This window comes from Schistocerca piceifrons, chromosome 3 (genome assembly GCF_021461385.2).
Source record: "Schistocerca piceifrons isolate TAMUIC-IGC-003096 chromosome 3, iqSchPice1.1, whole genome shotgun sequence".
NCBI lineage: Eukaryota > Metazoa > Arthropoda > Insecta > Orthoptera > Acrididae > Schistocerca > Schistocerca piceifrons.
Genome location: NC_060140.1, coordinates 960,706,100 through 960,730,168, shown reverse-complemented (window position 1 = coordinate 960,730,168; position 24,069 = coordinate 960,706,100). Strand labels below are relative to the sequence as shown.

Genomic DNA, 24,069 nt, shown 5'->3' with positions numbered 1-24,069 from the left:
TTCAGACATGATACACATACTTCTGGATTTTTTAATAACTTTTCTTAATATAACACAGTAGTTTTTATAATTTTTGATAGTTTCTGGGTCACTACTCTTTCTTGCTGTCAGATACATTTCCCTTTTCCGGTTACAAGATATTTTTATACCCTTAGTAAGCCATGGTTTGTTACAAGGTTTCCTACGAGTATATTTAACTATTTTCTTGGGGAAGCAGTTTTCAAATGCATTTACAAAAATGTCATGAAATAAACCGCTGGCGGTTCATAGTGGCCAACGGGCACTATGAACCGGCAATATACCCGTGGACTGTTCGAGAATTGTCGTAATAAATCGCGTGTTTCTAATTAAAAGTTTGGATTTTTGCGCCACATTTTCTCATATTCTAAGTTCTTTGCCAGGCCACTATGAGTGGTGCTGTCATTCTCTGCTTCTGCGTATTACACGACGAAGCTAGGTCGTGTGGAGTGCAGACTGCAGAATAATGTACAGCGCAACTCGAAGGTGGTACTAAGTAGTTTTGGTTCGTCCCAACTTTGGCGGCTCTGGTTGCATATGTTTTGAGATTAGGTGTCGTGTCAACAGATCGGAAAACTGAGATATGAAGTGGAGAATGGAAGAAAATGTTATATGTTTGAATTCAATTATGCTAACTACAAAAACATGAAGCAATATGTAGCTGCACTTGCGGCTGCCCTACGGGACCTAAACATCGAGGGATTGATCATATCTGAGCTCCAGAGCACTTTAGCTGTGACAAGTTCATATTTAGGTAACAGAAAACAATTTGTGTCAGTCAGAATTGTAAATTCTTCCGTAATGGAATTCGGCATAGGTGCACGACACGGGTCTGTCCTTGGGACTCTTCATTGCAGCTGTCAATGATTTATCTAATTACATCACACATCACAACATATCAGATGGGAATGGCGTTTAAGCTCATATGCAATCCTGATAAAAACCAACAACTTTTAATGAGAATATCAAATGAAGTAGGTGATAAGCCAGTAAAACTCGTAGGTATTTACATTGACTAAAAACTCTAATGGGAGGATCATGGCAACCACCTTATCTTGAAACTAAGTGAGATAGTGAGTTTGGAGTACTGTAGGATGACATACTTTGGGCTATTCTAGTCACATATTTCATATGGTCTGATTATATGGGTGTACACCCTTCACATCAACAACATTTTGAAATTACAAAAAAAAGTCTTAGGCATAATACGTAAAAGAAGTCATAGGGAGCACTGTCATCATCTTTTTTCCAGACACAGAATACTCACAATTATAAATTTATACATTTATGTGTCTGTACTCTATATTAAAAATAATATTTCAGAATGTATTGCCAGAGGGGAAATACATGAACACAACACCAGAGGTAAGGGTAATTTAGACATACCACACCACAGATAGCAAGAACAGGAAATTGCCACAAAGTAAACCCACTCAAAATGTTCAATAACTTGTGATAAAATTTTTTAAAATTAAATGGTACAGCTGGTTGCCAGATCACCTATTTTATGACACTAAGGAAGTCTTTGAGATGCCTGAGGAGGATATTAGCATTTAAAAGCTCTCTGTAGTTAAACATATTATTATGTGTCGTGGTTAAGTCGTGTGTATGTACATAGTGTATGCAATACACAGTACACTATGTACATGGTATACTATACTATGGTATGTTATAGTATAACTTATTGCTGGTGTAATTTGGTACACTGCAATGCTTAAAATGTATACTATAATATATTGACATCCTGTATGATGAAGCCAATATCATTGTAAAATGATTTATGGTGAAGAAAATTCTTGATTCTTGAAATTCACTCGGTTAGGAGTACAAATACAGAGCAGTTAAAAAAAATACAGGCAAGCAAAACATCTGACTCTGGAACAGCCCATGTCTACAAGACTGAAAACCCATGGTTCAAGTTGGCTGGTTCTTGTTTAAGGAAAATCGTGTAAAGGAAATTTGGAAACCAAAATTCCAAATACATTTTCCACAATGCAGCAAACGCTCAAGCTGAAGCTCAGTGAACTGAAAAGACTTCATTAACAATGGTTGTAGTGGAAATGCCTCATCACCCAATAAAATTGCATCTTCTGGCAGGCCGAGAGTCCCAGACTTGCTGTCAGTTTTAGAGCACTGTTCGCAGAGATACCACCATCAGATTACCTTCCTGCTGCATCCATATCAATGTAAGTAAAACAGTAATTACTGTTCGGAACTGCGAAGAGAAAAATGCTAAATTTGGCAGTAGTTGATTTTGGAACATGGTATACTACTGTAGACATGAACATGAATCCCCACAATCCGAGAAGCACAACTTGATGTGTAGTTTCAGTTGAGGTGACAACGCTTAATGCAGTGTAGTACCTTTCTTCCTTATTGCATTATTAACCTACTTAGAATCAATATGAACTGTTCTGTGGACCTTCTCAGATGACTGAATGAGGTCTCCAATCAAGAACCCAATCATGTCTCTATTTCTTTTCTTTTTCAGCGATTTCATCAAAAAATGCATTAAATCCCCCACTTGTACAGCTGCAAAACTTTTATTTCAGAGACAACTCCAACACTCAAAAAAACACAAAACTGAAGTGCACGCAGGTGTTGCTGCATCTGCAGTCATATATGAAACCACCTACACAAAACTTCTTTCACGATACGAGTTGTGCAACCTAATGTTGTTGAGTGAACTAGCCTTAATATGAGTCTTGTAATTCTTATATTTTTAGTGTTCTGTGCCAACTACTATATGGCGTTCACGAACTGACACTAGAGTGCAAAAAAATTTACTGATTCTGTGCTCTCGTGAATCTATTACATCCCATGTTCCAGATGTATGAAAAACAAGACAGACTGTTTCAAAACTAGTAGAAAAAGGAAAAAAAAGTGATAATTCTGTTCTGTCACTTCAAAAATCTGCTGTGATCTGGAAATTATCAGAATGGTCATGAAATTGATTCTGTGTTCTTTTACTTATGTTTTGCTCATACACTGCATTATCATACAGAAAACTTCTGCAACAGAAATCAATAACATAGGTACCACATTAGCCACAACACACATATAAATATGTGTAATTAATAAAAGCAATGCAAACACCTCGTTAACAAAGTTGATAGGGTTTGCTCAGGCATGTCATTTCTAGCAGATATTATGCATAAACAAAGCACACACGTATTAAATACAAACTGATATTAAGATGTGGAATCTTAGTGTAAAATGAAATACATTTTTACTTACTTAGTGTTTGAAGTGATTAGCATTTATGTAGCCAATCAGTGTCATAGACACACAGACTGTCAATGAAACAATATACAGTCTAAGACTAAACAAAGAACAACCAGGAAGGAATTTTCTGAATGAGATAGAAACTGGTAGGTGTGATGTACATGTACAAACAAATGATTGCAGTTTCAGCAGTTTAACAAACTGAGGAAGTCAGTAATGCATCGATTCACATGCGACCCTTGTGCAAGCAGTTATATGGCTTGACACTGATTGACAGTGTTGTTGGATGTGCTCCTGAGGAATTCCATGCAAAATTCCATCCAATTAGTGCTTAGACCATCTAAACCCCCTAGCAGGTTGGATGGCCCTGTCCATAAGCTCCAGATGTTCTCAGGTGGAGAGAGATCCAACGACCTTGCTGGCCAAAGGTAGGTTTGGCAAGCACGAAAACAAGCAGTAGAAATTATTGTCCTGCACGGGCGGGCAATACCATGCTGAAACATAAGCGTAGAATGGGTTGCCATGAAGGGTAACAAAATAACCTGTAGAATATCATCAACATACCGCTCTGCTGTAAGAGTGCCGCAGATGACAACCAAAGGGGCCTAGCTATGAAATGAAATGATATTGTAGACTGTCACTCCAGGCTATGAGGCTGTATGGTGGGCGATAGTCAGGTTGTTATCCCACCGCTGTCCAAAATGTTTCGAGATCATCATAATCATCAGGCAGACCTATTTTTATAGCAGTTGTAGATTTGGAGAAAGCTTTTGACAATGTTGACTGTAATATACTCTTTACACTTCTGTAGGTAGTAGGGGTAAAAAGGGAGAAAAAGGCTATTTACAACTTGTAGATAAACCAAACACCAGTTATAGGACATGAAGAACATGCAAGGGAGGAAGTGGTTTAGAAGGGTGTGAGACAGTGTTGTAGGCTATCCCCAACGTTATTCTACCTATATATTGAGCAGGATGTGAAGGAGAGCGAGGAGAAATTCGGAAAGGGAATTAAAGTTCAGGAAGAAGAATAAAAACCCTATAGTTTGCCAACGACATTGTAATTAAATCAAAGACAGCAAATGACTAGGATGTGCAGTTGAACAGAATGGACAGGTCTTGAAAGAAGGATATACACTCCTGGAAATGGAAAAAAGAACACATTGACACCGGTGTGTCATACCCACCATACTTGCTCCGGACACTGCGAGAGGGCTGTACAAGCAATGATCACACGCACGGCACAGCGGACACACCAGGAACCGCGGTGTTGGCCGTCGAATGGCGCTAGCTGCGCAGCATTTGTGCACCGCCGCCGTCAGTGTCAGCCAGTTTGCCGTGGCATACGGAGCTCCATCGCAGTCTTTAACACTGGTAGCATGCCGCGACAGCGTGGATGTGAACCGTATGTGCAGTTGACGGACTTTGAGCGAGGGCGTATAGTGGGCATGCGGGAGGCCGGGTGGACGTACCGCCGAATTGCTCAACACGTGGGGCGCGAGGTCTCCACAGTACATCGATGTTGTCGCCAGTGGTTGGCGGAAGGTGCACGTGCCCGTCGACCTGGGACCGGACCGCAGCGACGCACGGATGCACACCAAGACCGTAGGATCCTGCGCAGTGCCGTAGGGGACCGCACCGCCACTTCCCAGCAAATTAGGGACACTGTTGCTCCTGGGGTATCGGCGAGGACCATTCGTGACCGTCTCCATGAAGCTGGGCTACGGTCCCGCACACCGTTAGGCCGTCTTCCGCTCACGCCCCAACATCGTGCAGCCCGCCTCCAGTGGTGTCGCGACAGGCGTGAATGGAGGGACGAATGGAGACGTGTCGTCTTCAGCAATGAGAGTCGCTTCTGCCTTGGTGCCAATGATGGTCGTATGCGTGTTTGGCGCCATGCAGGTGAGCGCCACAATCAGGACTGCATACGACCGAGGCACACAGGGCCAACACCCGGCATCATGGTGTGGGGAGCGATCTCCTACACTGGCCGTACACCACTGGTGATCGTCGAGGGGACACTGAATAGTGCATGGTACATCCAAACCGTCATCGAACCCATCGTTCTACCATTCCTAGACCGGCAAGGGAACTTGCTGTTCCAACAGGACAATGCACGCCCGCATGTATCCCGTGCCACCCAACGTGCTCTAGAAGGTGTAAGTCAACTACCCTGGCCAGCAAGATCTCCGGATCTGTCCCCCATTGAGCATGTTTGGGACTGGATGAAGCGTCGTCTCACGCGGTCTGCACGTCCAGCACGAACGCTGGTCCAACTGAGGCACCAGGTGGAAATGGCATGGCAAGCCGTTCCACAGGACTACATCCAGCATCTCTACGATCGTCTCCATGGGAGAATAGCAGCCTGCATTGCTGCGAAAGGTGGATATACACTGTACTAGTGCCGACATTGTGCATGCTCTGTTGCCTGTGTCTATGTGCCTGTGGTTCTGTCAGTGTGATCATGTGATGTATCTGACCCCAGGAATGTGTCAATAAAGTTTCCCCTTCCTGGGACAATGAATTCACGGTGTTCTTATTTCAATTTCCAGGAGTGTAAAATGAACATTGACAGAATCATAACAAGGGTATGGTAATGGGATGTTGTTGAATTAAAGCAAGCAAAGCAGAGGGAATTAGATCAGGAAATGAGACTCTAAAGGTAGTACATGATTTTTGCTATTTGGGCAGTAAAATAACATGATGCCTGAAGTAGAAAGGATATAAAATGTATAATGGCAATGCCAAAAAAAAGCATTTATGGAGAAGAGAAATTTTTTAACATGAAATATAAAATTTACATGTTAGGAATTCTGTTCTGATGGCATTTGTCTGGAGTGTAGCCTTGTATAGAAGTGAAACGTGGATGATAAGTGGTTCAGACAAGAAGAGACTAAAGGCTTTTGAAATGTAGTGTTACAAAAGACTGCTGAAGATTAGATGGGTAGATCATGTAACTTATGAGAAGGTATTGAACTGAATTGAGAGAAAAGTATTTCATTGCATAACTTGACTAAAAGACGTTGTTGGTTGATAGGACACATTCTGAGACATCAAGGAATTGTAACTTTACTATTAGATGTAATTGTTTGTGGTAAAAATTACAGAAGGAGACCAAGACACAGCTGGCCGGTGTGGCCGAGCGGTTCTAGGCGCTTCAGTCTGGAACTGCACGACGGCTACAGTCACAGGTTCGAATCTTGCCTCGGGCATGGATGTGTGTGATGTCCTTAGGTTAGTTAGGTTTAAGTAGCTCAAACTTCTAGGGGACTGATGACCTCAGATGTTAAGTCCCATAGTGATCAGAGCCATTTGAACCAATTCACAAGTACAGTAAACAGGTTCAAATGTACATGTGCTGCAGTAGTTACTTGAAGGTGAATAGGCTTGCATAGGACAGAGTAGCATGGACAGCTGCATCAAACCAGTCTTCAGATTGAAGACCACAACAACAACAACAACAACAACAACAAATGTTTGTTGCATTTTCACTTCTGAGAGTGCCTCCCTTTTCCCCTGTGTGACAAAATATGAGCAGGGATGAACAGATACATAACTGAAAAATAGTTCTCAAATCATGGAACGCAGCTGGTGAAGTTCTGACTGCAGTCGCAGTGCCCTCAATGCTTTCCGGACTCCCATTTCTTGGGGGCAGACAGATTATGCTTGAAGAGTACCATAAGGAGTCAAGGAAGCCTTAGTATTACGTGTAATCAGAAATGAACGTGCCACGTAACTCTACAGATACTAATAATGGTATAAACTACAGTATAAATACATACTTAGACCCAAGTAAACATGTCCAATAACTGTGCACATTGAAGTGGAGCCAAACACTTGTATCAGCAGTTGAAGTGCAACTAAGTTATTTTGAACAAAACTAAGAGAAGCAAATAAGGGGGTTTTGTGATGAATTCAATTTGGCAGCAAAGCTATCCTGTCCACAAAATCAATCGCAAAGGGTCCACAATTATTACTTGCCCCTTTTGTGGGTGAGGGATCAATTAATCATCAAATAGTGGCCATGAGTGGCATTTGTAAGTTCACGACAGGTTCAACAATGGTTTTGGAGCTACTTTTGCAGCCGGCCGGGGTGGCCGAGCGGTTCTAGGTGCTACAGTCTGGAACCGCGCGACCGCTACGGTCGCAGGTTCGAATCCTGCCTCGGGCATGGATGTGTGTGATGTCCTTAGGTTAGTTAGGTTTAAGTAGTTCTAAGTTCTAGGGGACTGATGACCTTAGAAGTTAAGTCCCATAGTGCTCAGAGCCAGAGCCTACTGTTGCACTGAAGTATCGTCTTATGGGGAAAGTTGGCAGCTGCAAATGTGGACGGAGATATGTTCAGGAAGAACAGCGAGAGAAGCAGGCCCAAGCACTGAAAAAAAGAGGGCAGTGGTGTTCTGCTGAAACAGATATAAAGAAAATTATGTAACACTTTTCTTGTAATTCCCTTAGCATGAACAGTCAAAACACATCATCAGTCTGAGCACCACAATGACCTACTGTTATAAGCAATGTCATTTTGTAGGTAAACCTAATAGGTAAGTTCTTTCTTTCTCTGACCTTCAGTGCGTTTTGTGGGTTCCAAAGTTCAACTAGGTATCGTAACCACAGCTATGCCATTCTGTCCTACAGCTTCCATTAAAATTTTATCCATTTTTTTGCTCACTTTAGTTCCATATGTTCAGCGCTGAAACTTTATAGACTATCAAATGGAATTAAAAACAGTATGGCAGTGCATGGTACAAGAAGTAAGCAAAGGCCGGAAAGAGAAGGATTAAGAAGATGAGATCTTGTGACTACACATAGATAATAGTTCCGTGTAGGTATAGGCTAATGTCAAAACAAGACCACATTAGCTACATCACTTGGAATGTGAAGATTATGTGACTCTTCAAGTTGCAAGATACGCATTCGATAATGTGGTTGAGGGAATAGATGAATGATGGGCTTGAAGGACAGCTGAGAAGAATAAGATGCACACATACTAATGTGACTGATATATTACCTTCCAACCTTCTGAAAATATAGTTTAAATCATTAACCAGTTGCCAAGGAGATCAGCCATTTATGGTACCAAACCAACACAAGATTTATTGGATACATATTTACTAGTATTTCCAACTAAGATAGCACTTTTCAGTTGCTTGTATTTAATGCCCTTTACAATTTTCTTAGAGGTTCATTGACTTTTGGAAGCTTATACAATATTTACCTTTGTAAATCTAATCCATATGTATTTGTTTAGTTTTATTTGATACACTTTTTCCACAGTTTTTAAAGGAATCTATTGAATGTGTTGAACAGTTTTAATTTATCTGTAACTATGTCATTACCACAGGGATCACCTGCTGTGCAATTCTTTCACAAATTAACCTGCTCCTGCTGATTAAGATGCAGTAAGACAAAACCAAAACTTCTCATAGCCTAAGTAGAACTGAATGTTTTTATGTTTAGTAAACACATGAAAAACAGGTTTTGCATCAGCACGGTTCCCAGAACTCCTGAAGATAGACATTGACTGTGGATATTGTATCACAGACACAGTCCCTTTGACTGTCCAGAGATATCAGTAAACCCACCAAAAGATGTAAACAACCATGCATGAGCAATACCTATTAGACGGAGGAGGTCCGTCAGCCTATCAGTTCCAGTCATTCCACCAGGAAGGAGGTACATGGCTCGTGCTGTCAGTAGTTCAACCATGCCTAGGCAGTTCCATGGTTCGATCACGTCCACATTGTTACTTTGTGCCCGGAAGGGCTCTCAACAAGGGAAGTGTCCAGGCAACTTGTAGTGAACCAAAGCAATGTTGTTTAGACATGGAGGAGATACAGAGAGACAGGAACTGTTAATGATATGCCTTGCTCAGGCCGCTCAAGGGCTAATGCTGCAGTGGATGGCTACTACCTATGGATCATGGTTCGAAGGAACTGTGACAGCAATGCCACCATGTTGAATAATGCTTTACGTGCAGCCACAGGACATTGTGTTATGACTCAAACTGTGCGCAATAGGCTGCATGATCCACAACTTCACTCCTGACGTCCATGAAGAGGTCCAGCTTTGCAACCACAACACCACGCGGTGCAGTACAGATAGGCCCAGCAACATGCCAAATGGACTGCTCAGGATTGGCATCACATTCTCTTCACCCATGAGTGTCGCATATGCCTTCAATCAGACAATTTTCGGAAACGTGTTTGGAGGCAACCCAGTTAGGCTGAATACCTTAGACACACTCTCCAGCGAGTGCAGCAAGGTGGAGGTTCCCTGCTGTTTTGAGGTGGCATTATGTGCGGCTGATGTATGCCTCTGGTAGTCAAGGAAGGTGCCGTAACAGTTGTACGATACGTGAATGCCATCCTCCAACCGATAGTGCAACCGTATCGGCAGCTTACTGGCAAGGCATTCGTTTTCATGAATGGCAATTCGTGCCTCCATTGTGCACATCTTGTGAATTTCCTTCAGGATAACGACATCACTCGACTAGAGTGGCCAGCATGCTCTCCAGACATGCCTGGGATGGATTGAAAAGGGCTGTTTATGGACGATGTGACCCACCAACCACTCTGAAGGATCTAAGCTGAATCACCATTGAGGAGTGGGGCAATCTGGACCAACAGTGCCTTGATGAACTTAAGGATAGTACGCCACGATGAATACAGGCATGCACCAGTGCAGGAGGACGTGCTACTGGGTATTAGAAGTACCAGTGTGTGCAGCAATCTGGACTACCACCTCTGAAGGTCTCACTGTATGGTGGTACAACATGCAATGTGTGTTTGTCCTGAGCAATAAAATGGGTGGAAATGATATTTATGTTGATCTCTATTCCAGTTTTCTGTATAGGTTCCGGAACTCTCGGAACCGAAGTGATGCAAAATGTTATTTGATGTGTGTAGAACATTCAGCTGTCGATAGTAGCTAGAATGTAAACCACAGGGAATATTCTTTTTAGGTGTGAAATGAATTGGTTATCTAGTGGTGGTCATGGTGCAGATTTCCCGGAACCAGGATTTTTGAGTCATTTTGCTTGGACACTTTGACATGCTCCAGTAGGACTGGAAGTGAGGGAATTTCATGTAGGTGGATTGCACTGACTGCTTTCTGTTTTTCACAGAAGTTTTGGATGCATTTTGATACAAAAATTTCCAGAAGTTAACATATTTCTGTGTGATTTGGAGGTATTATAAATAAAGAAATAAAACTGTCAAAAATGTACAGCTATCTTTTGAATCCTCAGTGTAAAAGTAGAAATTTGTAATTGTGTATTATGTGTGAAACTGGCTTTTTGTGGAGTACTGTATAACCAGATTCTATTTTCTAAGAGGAGGAAATGTTATAAGGATAGGGAAAGGTTTGGAGACTCCAACTGAATTTAAAGTAATGGGAATGTTGCTAGTTTTGATGTGGCAAGCAGAAAAAAGTTATTGAGAGCAGTGATGTACATGTATTTCACTACAATAAGAAAAAAAGAAATTATACCCTTGGCCAATTCCATTAATAGAAAAAATTATTGGCATTAAACTTGCAGTGACTTAATAATAATCATCATTTCCAAAATTGCTACATATCTGATCTTTGTTTTGACATATAGGAAAGTAAAGATGACTTCATGCTGGAGGCTAGTCTGAACTCTGTGGCAATTCACTAGACATGGTTACATTGTCTGTGGTCTGCCTTTGCCTTTTTCTGTCCTTGGAACTGACATATCCAGTTTAGTGTGGACTCTATACCATGGTGCTTCATAACATTTTTTACAGTAATAAATCATTGGCAGAAATGAAAGAAGTAACAAAAAAACAAGTACCACCTGGGAATTGAGTCAAAGTTGTTAACAACTGAGCCGGAGCGACTCTGTTCAGAGTTCTTACAGGACATGCTGGGTGCTGCAAACAGTAATCCCAATGTTCATAACACAGTGATCACTGGTAATGAATCCTGGGTTTAAGGTTATCACAGAAACAAAGTTTCAGTCATTGCAATTGAAGCTGGTCGTGCGGTAGCGTTCTCGCTTCCCACACCCGGGTTCCTGGGTTCGATTCCCGGCGGGGTCAGGGATTTTCTCTGCCTCTTGATGACTGGGTGTTGTGTAATGTCCTTAGGTTAGTTAGGTTTAAGTAGTTCTAAGTTCTAGGGGACTGTTGACCATAGATGTTAAGTCCCATAGTGCTCAGAGCCATTTGAACCATTTTGCAATTGAAGCATCCATCATCCCTGAGACCCAAAAAAGCAAGGCAGGTCTGCAGCAATGTGAAAACCATGCTGACCATCTTTTTTGACTTCAGTAGTGTTTTCCATATGAGTACACCTCAAAAGGCACCAGTGTCAATATGGAGTATTACCAAGAGGTTCTGCATCACCTTTGTGAAGTGGTGAGACACAAATGGCCAGATTTGCAGGCAGTTGGCACCTTCATCAAGATGATGCATCCGCTCATCATTCTTAATTAATTCAGATTTTTTTTGCCAAACACAACACAGGTGTAGTATGTCAGCCTCCCTTTTACCCTGACCTAGCACCGAGTGACTTCAGGTTTTTCCCCAAACTAAAAAAGAACAGGAAAGAATTCATGGAGCAGCTGCATATCATACCGAAATAGACTTTCCATTGATGCTTCCAGCAGTGGTAGCAGCATTGGGAGAGCTGTGTAGAAGCTGAAGGGGACTAGTGTCAAACAATTGTATCTGAGTAAAGATTGATTTCATAAATAAAAATTGGTTACTTTTTGAACAGTCCTCAGTTTCCTGCCTTGAGCTGAGCACTTACTTACGGTAGCTTTTACAACTTTAGTTGTCATGTTGAACAGTGTAACCATTAAAGGCAGTTTGCTTTCTTTAATGTAGAATTTGTATCTTGTATCCTAGGGACTAAACAAATCAATTTTATTCAATCCATAGATTTAACAAATGTATACACATGAAATAGAATGCAAACAGTTTTTCGAGAAATGGGGGATAACAGCTTCCTGGTATGTATTTTATAAAGCATTACCTATCAAACCAAGACAGAGCAAACAGGAATGAGACATATCTTGTTTGCTCTTTCTGTGTCTTTGATTGAGTGAGCTGTACATGGTGTCCCGGGAGGAGTGATCATTATTCTGGGATATGTCAGCAATGATCATTTGTCGCAAAAATGTCTAGCAAAACATGAGATCTAAAATACATACATGTACCTTTCATCTTTGATACTGTAATACAAATCTCTTCTACTCTAAGCTCTCTGCTTTCGATATTTTGAAATGTGGTAGTATGGATGAAAACAAGAAAAAAGTCCCATAAACATGCGCTTTGAAGTGCATACCGTAAAAGCTAGGAGTACTTGTTTATTATTACTACTGTGAAACACATCTCTTCTGCTGAACAAGTGCTCATAGCTCTTAAGATATACATTTTAGAGCCCCTGTTTACTAGACAATTTGTTCTCATTTTGGTCCATACCACCGCTTCCCAAAATAGGAAAAGCAAAGAGATTGCAGTAGAAGAGATCTGTTTCACAATATCAAAGATGAAGAAGTGCTCATAGATCTGAAAGTATGCATTTTAGAGCCCACATTTACTAGATTTGTTTGCTTCAAATGGTCATTCCTGTTACATCCCTGCATATTGACCACTTCTCCAGAGACACATTGTATAGTTTCAGTAAAAAACAGAATCTTAAGGAACTAATAATACCTATTTTGCATGGGTGTAATCTCATTTCCACAACAGAAGATAATGGCCACTGTAACAGGCTGATATTCAACACTGACATTTATCTCAGAATAGTAAAATCTAAAATATGGAACAACATATATTTTGGTGTTTGACATGCTCCTGTTCCGTCCTACATGAATGCTGTATCAAAAATACTAAAAAATTTTCCAGTACCTGCGATGTTTTCTGGTTTGAACATTTTGGCAAGAGACATAAAATGAACAATTTGAGACTTGCTCGAACAGTCCACAGGTATACTGCCGGTTCATAGTGTCCAACGGACACAATATTTCGGCGATCAGACATGTCGCCATCGTCAGGTGTGCTGACAAACTGAGCTCCTGAGGGCGGGCAGCTGATTTAAATCCCCTCCCCCCGCGGGCCGCTCTCTTCGCCGTCCGTGCCCGCGTGCCAGCGGTCGCGAAGACGTGGGCGTGGGAATCAGTCCTAGCGACGATGTGCTTGCTACATCCGACCCGGTCGCCAGTATGTACTTCTTGCTGAGAGTCTTCTTGATTACATTCAGTGTCAGGTCCCAAGCCTTGCTGAGATTGAGCCGCAATCTCAGTTGAAAAGACCTTACCTGGTGCGAATTTCGATAGCCTCCCTTATAACGCTGTCCCAATATTTAGAGGTCTGAGCCAGGGTCTTGGTATGCTCATAATCCATCTCGTGTTTCTCTGACAAACAGTGCTCTGCTACCGCTGACTTATTTGGATATTTCAGTCGAGTGTGCCTTTGATGTTCTCGGCAACGATCTTCGATGGTGCGTACTGTTTGTCCGATATAAGTCTTCCCACACTCACAGGGAATTTGGTATATGCCGGCCTTCCTCAAACCGAGGTCATCTTTCACACTTCCCAGTAATGCCCGTGTTTTACTGGGTGGGCAGAAGATGGTTTTAACTCAGTGTTTCTTTAATACATGGCCGATTTTCCCTGATAGTGTGCCATTGTACGGAATAAAGGCAGTGGCTACCTCTTCTTCCGTGACTTCATCCGTCTCCACAGGTTGTGCTGTGGTGGTGGGATGGAGAGTGCGTCTAATCTGCCATTCCAAGTACCCCTTTTTTCGGAACACGGTTTTAAGGTGTTCCAATTCCTGGGGCAGATTCTCTGTGTCTGAGATGCTGCGCACCCTGTACACTGATGTTTTAAGTACTCCATTCCTCTGAGAAGGGTGGTGACAGCTGTCTGCATGCAGGTACAGGTCAGTGTGCATTTTCTTCCTGTACACACCGTGGCTCAGGGTACAATCAGCTCTTCTCTTGACCATGACCTCCAGGAATGGTAATCTTCCTCCTGCTTCATTCTCCATAGTGAATTTGATATTTGGATGTATGGAGTTTAGGTGTGTAAGGAAATCCAGGACCTTGTCCCTGCCATGGGGCCAGATGAAGAACGTGTCATCGACATAACAAAAGAAACAACTAGGTTTCCCAATTGGATGACGCCAAGGCTTCCTCCTCGAAGTACTCCATGTACAAATTCGTGACCACCGGCGAGAGTGGGCTGCCCATTGCGAATCCCTCCGTTTGCTCATAGCATAAAACATGAGCATTACTGGGAAGTGTGAAAGATGACCTCGGTTTGAGGAAGCCCGGCATATACCAAATTCTCTGTGAGTGTGGGAAGACTTATATCGGACAAGCAGTAAGCACCATCGAAGATCGTTGCCGAGAACATCAAAGGCACACCCGACTGAAATATCCAAATAAGTCGGCGGTAGCAGAGCACTGTTTGTCAGAGAAACATGAGATGGATTATGAGCATACCAAGACCCTGGCTCAGACCTCTAAATATTGGGACAGCGTTATAAGGGAGGCTATCGAAATTCTAACCAGGGAAGATCTTATCAACTGAGATTGCGGCTACAATCTCAGCAAGGCTTGGGACCCGGCACTGAATGTAATTAAGAAGACTCAGCAAGAAGTACGAACTGGCGACCAGGGCAGACATAGCAAGCACAGCGACACTATGACAGATTCCGACGACCACGTTTTTGCGACCGCCGGCGCGTGGGCGCGGACTGCGAAGAGAGCGGCCCGCCGGGGAAGGGGATTTAAATTGGCCGCACACCCTCAGGAGCTCAGTTCGTCAGTGCACCTGATGATGGCAACATGTCTGATCGCCGAAATATTGTGCCCGTTGGACACTATGAACCGGCAGTATACCCGTGGACTGCTCGAGCAAAAAATACGCTGGGAGAAACTCAAGAATCACAATTTGAGACTTATTCAAAGTGATATGTAATAGGGTTACAAACTGGTTCTTCACTGACAAGTAAGTTATTGGTCTTACAAAGACATGTTAATAGACACATATGGAATGAAATTCCATACATATGGAATGAAATTCCATGTGACAGTCCTTTCTAGTTATGAAGATTAAAATATACTGGATGATAACAGTATTACAAAAAATTAAAAAAAGAAATCCTTGCTTGCCCAGTATTCAGAGTCATGTAAAGATTCTGACATACTTTGACTTGCAATGGAAAGTCCGAGCTGGAATATCAACAGTTACGGATCGTTAAATGATGATGGCGTCCTCTTGGGTAAAATATTCCGGAGGTAAAATAGTCCCCCATTCGGATCTCCGGGCGGGGACTACTCAAGAGGACGTTGTTATCAGGAGAAAGAAAACTGGCGTTCTACGGATCGGAGCGTGGAATGTCAGATCCCTTAATCGAGCAGGTAGGTTACAAAATCTAAAAGGGAAATGGATAGGTTAAAGTTAGATTTAGTGGGAATTAGTGAAGTTCGGTGGCAGGAGGAACAAGACTTTTGGTCAGGTTAATACAAAATCAAATAGAGGTGATGCAGGAGTAGGTTTAATAAGGAATAAAAAAAATAGGCGCGCGGGTAAGCTACTACAAACAGCATAGTGAATGCATTATTGTGGCCAAGATAGACACGAAGCCCATGCCTACTACAGTAGTACAAGTTTGTATGCCAACTAGCTCTGCAGATGATGAAGAAATTGGTGAAATGTATGATGAGATAAAAGAAATTATTCAGATAGTGAAGGGAGACGAAAATTTAATAGTCATGGGTGACTGGAATTCGAGTGTAGGAAAAGGGAGAGAAGGTAACATAGTAGGTGAATATGGATTGGGGCTAAGAAATGTAAGAGGAAGCGGCCTGGTAGAATTTTTCGCAGAGCACAACTTAATCATAGCTAACATTTGGTTCAAGAATCATAAAAGGAGGTAGTATACCTGGAAGAAGCCTGGAGATACTAAAAGGTATCAGATAGATTATATAATGGTAAGACAGAGATTTAGGAACCAGGTTTTGAATTGTAAGACATTTCCAGGGGCAGACGTGGACTCTGACCACAATCTATTGGTTATGAACTGCAGGTTAAAATTGAAGAAACTGCAAAAAGGTGGGAATTTAAGGAGATGGGACCTAGATAAGCTGACTAAACCAGAGGTTGTACAGAGTTTCAGGGAGAGCATAAGGGAACAATTGACAGCAGCGGGGGAAAGAAGTATGGTAGAAGAAGAATGGTTAGCTCTGAGGGATGAAGTAGTGAAGGCAGCAGAGGATCAAGTAGGTAAAAAGACGAGGGCTTGTAGAAATCCTTGGGTAACGGAAGAAATATTGAATTTAATTGATGAAAGGAGAAAATATAAAAATGCAGTAAATTAAGCAGGCAAAAAGGAATACAAAGTCTCAAAAATTAGATCGACAGGAAGTGCAAAATGGCTAAGCAGGGATGGCTAGAGGACAAATGTAAGGATGTAGAGGCTTATCTCACTAGGGGTAAGATAGATACTGCCTACAGGAAAATTAAAGAGACCTTTGGAGAAAAGAGAACCACTTGTATGAATATCAAGAGCTCAGATGGAAACCCAGTTCTAACCAAGGAAGGGAAAGCAGAAAGATGGAAGGAGTATATAGAGGGTCTATACAAGGGCGATGTACTTGAGGACAATATTATAGAAATGGAAGAGAATATAGATGAAGATGAAATGGGAGATGTGATACTGCGTGAAGAGTTTGACAGAGCACTGAAAGACCTGAGCCGAAACAAGGCCCCGGGAGTAGACAACATTCCATTAGAACTACTGACGGCCTTGGGAGAGCCAGTCCTGACAAAACTCTACCATCTGGTGAGGAAGATGTTTGAGACAGGTGAAGTACCCTCAGACTTCGAGAAGAATATAATAATTCCAATCCCAAAGAAAGCAGGTATTGACAGATGTGAAAATTACCAAACTATCAGTTTAATAATTCACAACTGCAAAATACTAACGCGAATTCTGTACAGATGAATGGAAAAACTGGTAGAAGTGGACCTCGGGGAAGATCAGTTTGGATTCCGTAGAAATGTTGGAACACGTGAGGCAATACTGACCTTACAACTTATCTTAGAAGAAAGCATTTGTAGGCTTAGAGAAAGCTTTTGACAATGTTGACTGGAATACTCTCTTCCAAATTCTAAAGGTGGCAGGGTAAAATACAGGGAGCGAAAGGCTATTTACAATTTGTACAGAAACCAGATGGCAGTTTGTCAGAGACAGCAAAGGACTTGCAAGAGCAGTTGAATGGAATGGACAGTGTCTTGAAAGGAGGATATAAGATGAACAACAACAAAAGCAAAACAAGGATAATGGAATGTAGTCTAATTAAGTCGGGTGATGCTGAGGGAATTAGGTTAGGAAATGAGGCACTTAAAGTAGTAAAGGAGTTTTGCTATTTGGGGAGCAAAATAACTGATGATGGTCGAAGTAGAGAGGATATAAAATGTAGACTGGCAATGGCAAGGAAAGCGTTTCTGAAGAAGAAAAATTTGTTAACAACTAGTATAGATTTAAGTGTCAGGAAGTCGTTTCTGAAAGTATTTGTATGGAGTGTAGCCACGTATGGAAGTGAATCATGGACGATAAATAGTTTGGACAGGAAGAGAATAGAACCTTTCGAAATGTGGTGCTACAGAAGAATGCTGAAGATTAGATGGGTAGATCACATAACTAATGAGGAGGTATTGAATAGAATTGGGGAGAAGAGGAGTTTGTGGCAAAACTTGACTAGAAGAAGGGACCGGTTGGTAGTACATGTTCTGAGGCATCAAGGGATCACAAATTTAGCATTGGAGGGCAGCGGGGAGGGTAAAAATCTTAGAGGGAGAACAAGAGATGAATACACTAAGCAGATTCAGAAGGATGTAGGTTGCAGTAGGTACTGGGAGATGAAGAAGCTTGCACAGGATAGAGTAGCATGGAGAGCTGCATCAAACCGGTCTCAGGACTGAAGACCACAACAACAACAACAACACGGAAAGGATAGATTGCTACTGACCATAAAGATGACACAAGTTGCAGACAGGCACAACAAAAAAAGACTGTTACACACTAAGCTTTCAGCCAAAGCTTTCTCAGAAAAGAAAGGAAAAAATACACATACACTTTCATACAAGTAGGCACACCTCATACACACATGACCCCTACCTGCTACTGCTTTAGCAAGAAATACTAAAATGGCTGAAGATAGCGTTCATGTGTGTGTGAGGTATGCCTACTCGTATGAATGTGTGTGTTTTTTCCTTTTCTTTCTTTTCTGAAGAAGGCTTTGGCTGAAAGATTAGTACTCACCTTTACTCAATTCTTTGCTTATAATACAGGCACAATTTTCTATTTTCACATTGAATTTAGCTGTTAGATGCTAATTAAATGTAATAATATTAGTGAATGGCTGTAGTTGCCTTTCATACACGTGTACAAATTTCATGACTCTATTATGATTTACAGCCCCCAAAAAACTGAATTTACCTCTGGTGGAAAATGTCCCAAGCTGAGGTGTTAGGGGGGGGGGGGGGGGGGGGGGGGGAAGAGAGAGAGAGAGAATTTTATTCAAATTATACTAATTAGCACATGTAATTAAATTAATTACAAAATATGCATCAGTTCCGCATTTAAAATTGTAGGAAGGTGAAAGAAGTTTCATTGTTTAGATTCAGTTGAATAATTTAAGAGTTATAATCGGATGGCATATACACTACCAGAGTTAACACTATACAAAATATTTTGAGAGCCCTGAAATGTATTAATGTACTTTATGTCAGTCTTTGATTTGGTTTTACGTTCCCTCAAAAATGGCATTTGTTTTGTTATTTATCTCTAATGAGTCATAAAATAAAGATCTTCTTTTTCAAATTTTGACCAATTTCTATCATTAATAGGGTAAAAAATAAGTTAATGTTTTACTAACTGAAAAGTTACTGGCTTTAATAACTAATTTTTGTGTACCAGTATGCGATTGTCCTAGCAACCGTGATATTTCTAGATGCAGTAGTGCGCAGTATTAGCCTTATTTTCAACAAATGTGAATCAGGCCATATAGATTGTGCTGGTATTTTTAGGAATTCACTACATTTCATTACTTTTAAGAGGAAAGAAGACAAAAGTAAATGAAACATATGCAAACAAAAAAAAGCATTTTGATATTAGATTTGTATTACATATTGTCACCTGATATTATTAACATTATGAATTTTTATTGGAAATGACATTCTTGACTTGTACTTTGATATGTATGTTGTTTTATTGCACACTGGCTGTCAGTTTTGCAGCTTTCATGTGATTCAAGTATTATTATTTACACTGAACTACATTGACATAGGCTGTTATATCACAATTGTATGATAAGATTATGTGTCAAGTGATACTTGACAGATGACAGCACTGCTTGGAATGCTATTTTGAATTTCAAGGTTAGATACAGTAGCTTACATAACCTTATTAAGAAACAGTCAACAACAAGATAACTGAGCTACATTACTTTCATTTCTTGCTGAAACAAGAATAAGTTAACATCAATGTCTAAACAAGGGTATGCTATACTATAAACATGCATTTAAGCAATTTTGTAACAATAACCTGTAAAACTGCTTTGCATTACCTAAATCACAGAAAAGTAAAATTCTTACTTAGTTGTTTATGCTCATTTCTGTGTTTAATGTAACTTTCCTATAAAAGAAATAAGTGTTTTTCAGGACTTTCATAAGTGAATAACACTGTTTGTCTCTATTTGTAATCTGTTGCCTTCACCTTGCAGGATTCACTTCCTGAAAATAGATGCTTCTGTTTTGGTAATGACGTTTCTTAATGAGGTGTTAATGAGCTTTTACCTAATTGTAAAATAATTGTTGTAGCCTGGAAAGTCTCCAGAGGATGTGATACTACAACATTTGTGTGCGTGTTAGTTCTACCTAAAGGCAAATATATGGTTTTTCATGTCAGAAACAAGCAGGTAGAAAAAAATTATTACAAAATAAAGCACACAGCTCAGTTGTGCTACAGAAGAGGAACTTTTCAGTGATGAGCACTAATGATACTTGTTTTATTTTTTTATAAACCAGTCGCTTTTTCCTTCATTAAATCTAGTTTCAGTGTCTTGTTTGTCAAATGGTGCACTGATTTTGTTACCATCTCATGTCTCCAGTTACTAAGCATACAGTTTCAGGCTCTTAGTAGAAATAATATGTTGCTTCAGTAGAGAACCCACATTTTTTGAGGTGATTCAGTACAGATTCCTATTTCCAACAACACATTTTAAAGGTCCTATTGTATTGACGATCTTTCACTGATATCTCAGCCAGTTCCACTGTTCTTCTACAGTTAATATTTAAGATTCTTATTCTGTCTATGAAAATATTTATTTATTTATTTATTTATTTTGGAATTTGTTAAATATAGTGTAAGTATAAAAATTACCTATGTTATTTTTCTCCAGATGAATTTCATTGATTAAGAGTGTATAACCCGAGGACATATTTTGTATTGATGGCTGACAGACATACAGATAATTAATTGTGTTTTATTTATTTATGCATCTCTCTTTAAGAATTTTTGATTACAGTGTTCAGATTCTTCAGGTTTGTGAGAAGGCATGGGGAATTTGAAAAGTAAAGAAGCAGTCTGACAGTACAGGACATAAGATGCAAGCAAAGTTCAGTAATAAAAGGGTTAAGGTGTTCTTCTTAGGTAGTAGTAGTAGTGGGAGGGGAATGTCAGAATGCGTACAGAACTCTTTGGGAAGTGATTACCAGGTGCCATAACTAGTATTTGTAAACCAAGTGCAGTATTCAGCATTATTACCTATGATTTAGGCTATTTGTGGAAATATCTTGGCAAAGAATATCATATAACAATAACAACAGTTGCAGGCAGCAGTTTGGACACTAACCTTAACTATACAACTGAAGATGGCACTAGGCATGTTGCTGAGAGCGCTTCTCACACATGGGTGGAGATCCTGTCATGCTTTCAGTAGTATGACAAGCCCTGGATGAAGTGTACTGTGGAAAGTGTTAATGCAGAACGTAGAAAACCGCTTAGAGGAGAAGGACAGTCACTCATGGGTGTGGCTGATGTGTCACCTTATACTAGGTCGCCTCATATTTTACTTAGTTATTTATTTAGTATCAGGGTTTGTACCTGAATTCTTCCAGTAAGAGCTACTTGCACTGCTAATTGCCAAAAGCCTCAATTCTGACCAAAGTAGCACCAATAAAACTATGATATCCATTCTGTATACAGTAGCGCGCAAGCGCGCGCACACACACACACACACACACACACACACACACACACACACACACACACACACACACAGATATGTGATTGTGTGTGTGTGTGTGTGTGTGTGCGCACGCGAGTGTATACCTGTCCCTTTTTCCCCCCAGGGTAAGTCTTTCCGCTCCTGGGATTGGAATGACTCCTTACCCTCTCCCTTAAAACCCACATCCTTTCGTCTTTCCCTCTCCTTCCCTCTTTCCTGATGAAGCAACCGTGGGTTGCGAAAGCTTGAAATTTGTGTGTGTGTTTATGTTTCTTATTGTTTCTATCAACGTACCAACGCTTTCGTTCGGTAAGTTACAGAATCTTTGTTTTTAGATATATTTTTCCCACGTGGAATGTTTCCCTAGTGTGTGTGTGTGTGTGTGTGTGTGTGTGTGTGTGTGTGTGTGTGAGATAGAGAGAGAGCACATTGTCATTGTGAAATTAGAATTTTTGATCTATGGAATGCAGAGAAATCCGTGACATTATACAGCTTAGACCTTATAGTTCCTGATGATGAGAGCTGTTGCAAAACAACATTAGCTTAAGCTAACGGAATGTTGTGTGATTATATCCATATGCTGTTTTGAGGCCATTTAACAAATACAGAGTTGTGATTTGCAATGCTTACAATCAGCTTCTCCAGAAAGTTCTATGAGAACTGAACTAAGTAAGAATACAGCCAGCTTTTAACTGAATATATACAGTTTTGTGGAAATATAAATAATGTTAAAGGCATAATTGCTACTTCCAAGAGGTAATCTCACACAGAACTCACTTTGCAAATTTTTGAAATGCAGTTATGAAAAGTTTTCAAATACAAGAAAATCAAAATACTACCTTGAAACCATATGTAAAGTGTTATAGGGAAAAGCACAGGGTAGCTATAATTGCTACAAAAAAGAAGCACAATGATTCATATAACAGAAAGGGCAACAAAAAAATGAAATCAAGGAGGAAAGTTATTAATAATCATACAGGCAAACATGAAAATACTAATTAATAAAATCAACATAAAACACAGAAATGAAATTGTTGATGATCCACTTCTAATAGCTAATATACTTGTTGAGCATTATATAATGTAGCCCTAAACCTGATCACAAGTAAATGTAATCCAAAGACAAAGGTAAAAGCTTCAATAAATGAAAGGATAATGTACCTGTATCCCATAACACCCGAAGAAGTACAAAAGGCTATCAGTAAACTAAAGAGCAAAATGACCTGGGGGATTTGACAGTATCCCTGACAAAACTACTAAATACAATACTGATAAAGTTGTCTCTCAACCTGTGGACATAATCAATGATTCCTTTGAAACTGGTGTGCTTCCAAGTAAATTTAAGCGGTCAACAGTAATACCAATTTATAAATGTAGTGAAAAATTATATATAAAATCAAAGATGAGGTGACTTACCGAACGAAAGCGCTGGCAGGTCGATAGACACACAAACAAACACAAACATACACACAAAATTCAAGCTTTCGCAACAAACTGTTGCCTCATCAGGAAAGAGGGAAGGAGAGGGGAAGACGAAAGGAAGTGGGTTTTAAGGGAGAGGGTAAGGAGTCATTCCAATCCCGGGAGCGGAAAGACTTACCTTAGGGGGAAAAAAGGACAGGTATACACTCGCACACACGCACATATCCATCCACACATACAGACACAAGCAGACATATTTAAAGACAAAGAGTTTGGGCAGAGATGTCAGTCGAGGCAGAAGTGTAGAGGCAAAGAAGTTGTTGAAAGACAGGTGAGGTATGAGTGGCGGCAACTTGAAATTAGCGGAGATTGAGGCCTGGCGGATGACGAGAAGAGAGGATATACTGAAGGGCAAGTTCCCATCTCCGGAGTTCGGATAGGTTGGTGTTGGTGGGAAGTATCCAGATAACCCGGACGGTGTAACACTGTGCCAAGATGTGCTGGCTGTGCACCAAGGCATGTTTAGCCACAGGGTGATCCTCATTACCAACAAACACTGTCTGCCTGTGTCCATTCATGCGAATGGACAGTTTGTTGCTGGTCATTCCCACATAGAATGCATCACAGTGTAGGCAGGTCAGTTGGTAAATCACGTGGGTGCTTTCACACGTGGCTCTGCCTTTGATCGTGTACACCTTCCGGGTTACAGGACTGGATTAGGTGGTGGTGGGAGGGTGCATGGGACAGGTTTTGCATTGGGGGCGGTTACAAGGATAGGAGCCAGAGGGTAGGGAAGGTGGTTTGGGGATTTCATAGGGATGAACTAACAGGTTACGAAGGTTAGGTGGACGGCGGAAAGACACTCTTGGCGGAGTGGGGAGGATTTCATGAAGGATGGATCTCATTTCAGGGCAGGATTTGAGGAAGTCGTATCCCTGCTGGAGAGCCACATTCAGAGTCTGGTCCAGTCCCGGAAAGTAGTGACATGTAGTGACATGTTTGACATTAAAAATTTCAGACCACTGTAATTATCATCTGCATTTTTGAAAGTAATTGAAAAAATAATGTATGACAGATTGCTAGACTCCCCAAACAAAAGTAAAATTCTTGTAAATGCACAGAATGTTTACAGATA

The 24,069-nt window shown here is 40.8% G+C and overlaps 1 protein-coding gene across 2 annotated transcripts in view; it reads left to right on the top strand.

Moving 5' to 3' along the window:
- Positions 1 to 750: 750 nt before the first annotated feature.
- LOC124789549 (mitochondrial enolase superfamily member 1-like) overlaps positions 751 to 24,069 on the top strand; it is an 84,969-nt gene continuing 61,650 nt past the window's right edge. Inside the window, exon 1 of one of the 2 annotated variants that reach the window (XM_047256950.1) lies at positions 751 to 772. Coding sequence is in view for 1 of the 2 variants with exons in the window: in XM_047256947.1 (XP_047112903.1) it covers positions 19,768 to 19,781 (14 nt within the window). In the remaining variant the exon portion in view is untranslated. Of the gene's footprint in view, positions 773 to 19,634; positions 19,782 to 24,069 lie in introns of those variants that run through there. The other variant, XM_047256947.1, reaches the window with a different exon arrangement.